At 48.6% G+C, this 1,726-nt stretch overlaps 1 protein-coding gene across 1 annotated transcript in view; it reads left to right on the plus strand.

Moving 5' to 3' along the window:
• The window catches only part of LOC102676570, a 117,579-nt gene that overhangs the window by 102,752 nt on the left and 13,101 nt on the right, over positions 1-1,726 (plus strand). The window contains exons 6-7 of the mRNA XM_031513065.1: positions 6-137; positions 597-1,616. Of these exons, the coding sequence (XP_031368925.1) occupies positions 6-137; positions 597-1,616 (1,152 nt within the window). The remainder of the gene's footprint in view (positions 1-5; positions 138-596; positions 1,617-1,726) is intronic.

Raw genomic sequence — 1,726 nt, forward strand, 5'->3', positions numbered from 1 at the left:
TCGAGGAGAAACCCGAGGAGCCCCGCGAAGAGACGGCGAACGAGAAGGTCGGTGAGCAACAACAGAGCACTGCTGTATCCGTGAACGAGATCTCGACGACTTCTGCCAGCCAACCGGACGCAGTAACGGCAAAGAAGGTAAGGCGTAACGACGGTGTTGCATGGCGGTTTCTCTACTGGGTAAATCTACTGTTAGTTGTCGTTATATCGATTTGGCTGGCGTATGTAAAAAAGTGAATCCATTGAGTGGGATACTACAAGTTCAGTTTGCTTTGTCGTTCGCGGACGATTTTTTTTCTATTATGTCGGTATAATTAAGGAGTAATTATGTTGATCGCGATTATGATTAAGTATCCGGTTTCGAGTTTGTTTTGTGAAGGACGGTCGTCGAGTAATGTTAATTATTTAATCGTAATTTTCTATGAAAAGAAATATGATTTGCAATTCAATGTGAAATCATTCGAAGCATTTACTTTACGACCGCGCCTGAAACAACATTTTAACAATCGCGAGTTCGAGTGATAATCTACTATTCTTGTTGTTTGGCAACGGGATGGCAGGTAGTACGATCTATCCAATAACTCTTTGGTTCTCTAGGGTACTGCTGACACTTCTGGGGAACTGTCGACTAACAAATCACAATCGCAGGCACACATAGAGGTTACTAACTCTAGTACACTTCGCTCCTGTCCTGCTACGAGCCGCCCGATCATATATCAAAGTCCCAAAGTACCTCCGCGACGTTCACCTCCCGAAACGCTTCCCAAACCGAAGCTGCCTGTTCCCAAAGAGCACACCGAGACCAAAGTAGATTCTTCGTCCTTCAATGAAACGAACACCGCCACCATATCGTCGAATATCAAACTGTTCGCGGACGAGCAGGAGTCCGATCTCGGTGGCGAGGAAAATGTTCAGACCGCCTCGAAAGAGGACTCGGCACTGAAAATCACGAGCTCGTCTTCGGTTTCGTTAGACTCTGCTGTCGCGGACAGCTCTTCTCTGTCACCCGCAAGGGTGGCGGCCGTCCCAACGAACCTTCAACTAGAGTCTACTACCTCAACTTCGAACTGTACCTCGAAAGAAGTTCAGAAGATCACGCCAGTCACGTCTCCAAGAGCGGCATCCAAAATCCCCACCCCGCTTCCTCGTAAAACTATAGGCACGAAATCTTCCCCGACCAGTTCCACCTCCTCTCTGAGCCCACCCACCTCGCCATCCTCGCCATCCAAGGCACCTTCACTGAAATCGAGAACGACAAACGCGAAGAGTCAATCAACCGGTCAATCGTCATCCTCTCCCCAATTCCCAAAAGCGTCAGAGATACCGATCCCCGTCGGTTCCAACGTGTCGTCTACCACGAATATCCCTGTCGTATCGCCTTCTTCGAGCCTGGAACAATCACCTCTAACATCCTTGAAACACATCTCGCCCCCCACGTTCAGCACGAAACACCAGGTGGCGGTGGGTGAAGAGGCACTGCCTGCGGAAAGACGACGAACGGTGGTGGAAATTTGCGAAAAGGTGGTGGTACCTCAGGGCAAGATACCTACAACGCCTCCTGTGACGCCATTCATCACCGTGGATCGCGTCAATGAGAAGCAGAGCTCACCGACCGAGGTTAGGAACGATCACCAATCTAGCAGCCCTTTGAGAAAGTCTTAAAGGGGAGGGGAAGGAGCGAGAAATTCGTTCGTCTTTTTTTTTTTTTTTTTTTTTTTTTTTTTTTT

The sequence above is a fragment of the Apis dorsata genome, unplaced genomic scaffold, assembly GCF_000469605.1.
Source record: "Apis dorsata unplaced genomic scaffold, Apis dorsata 1.3 scaffold_573, whole genome shotgun sequence".
NCBI classification, from domain to species: Eukaryota; Metazoa; Arthropoda; class Insecta; order Hymenoptera; family Apidae; genus Apis; species Apis dorsata.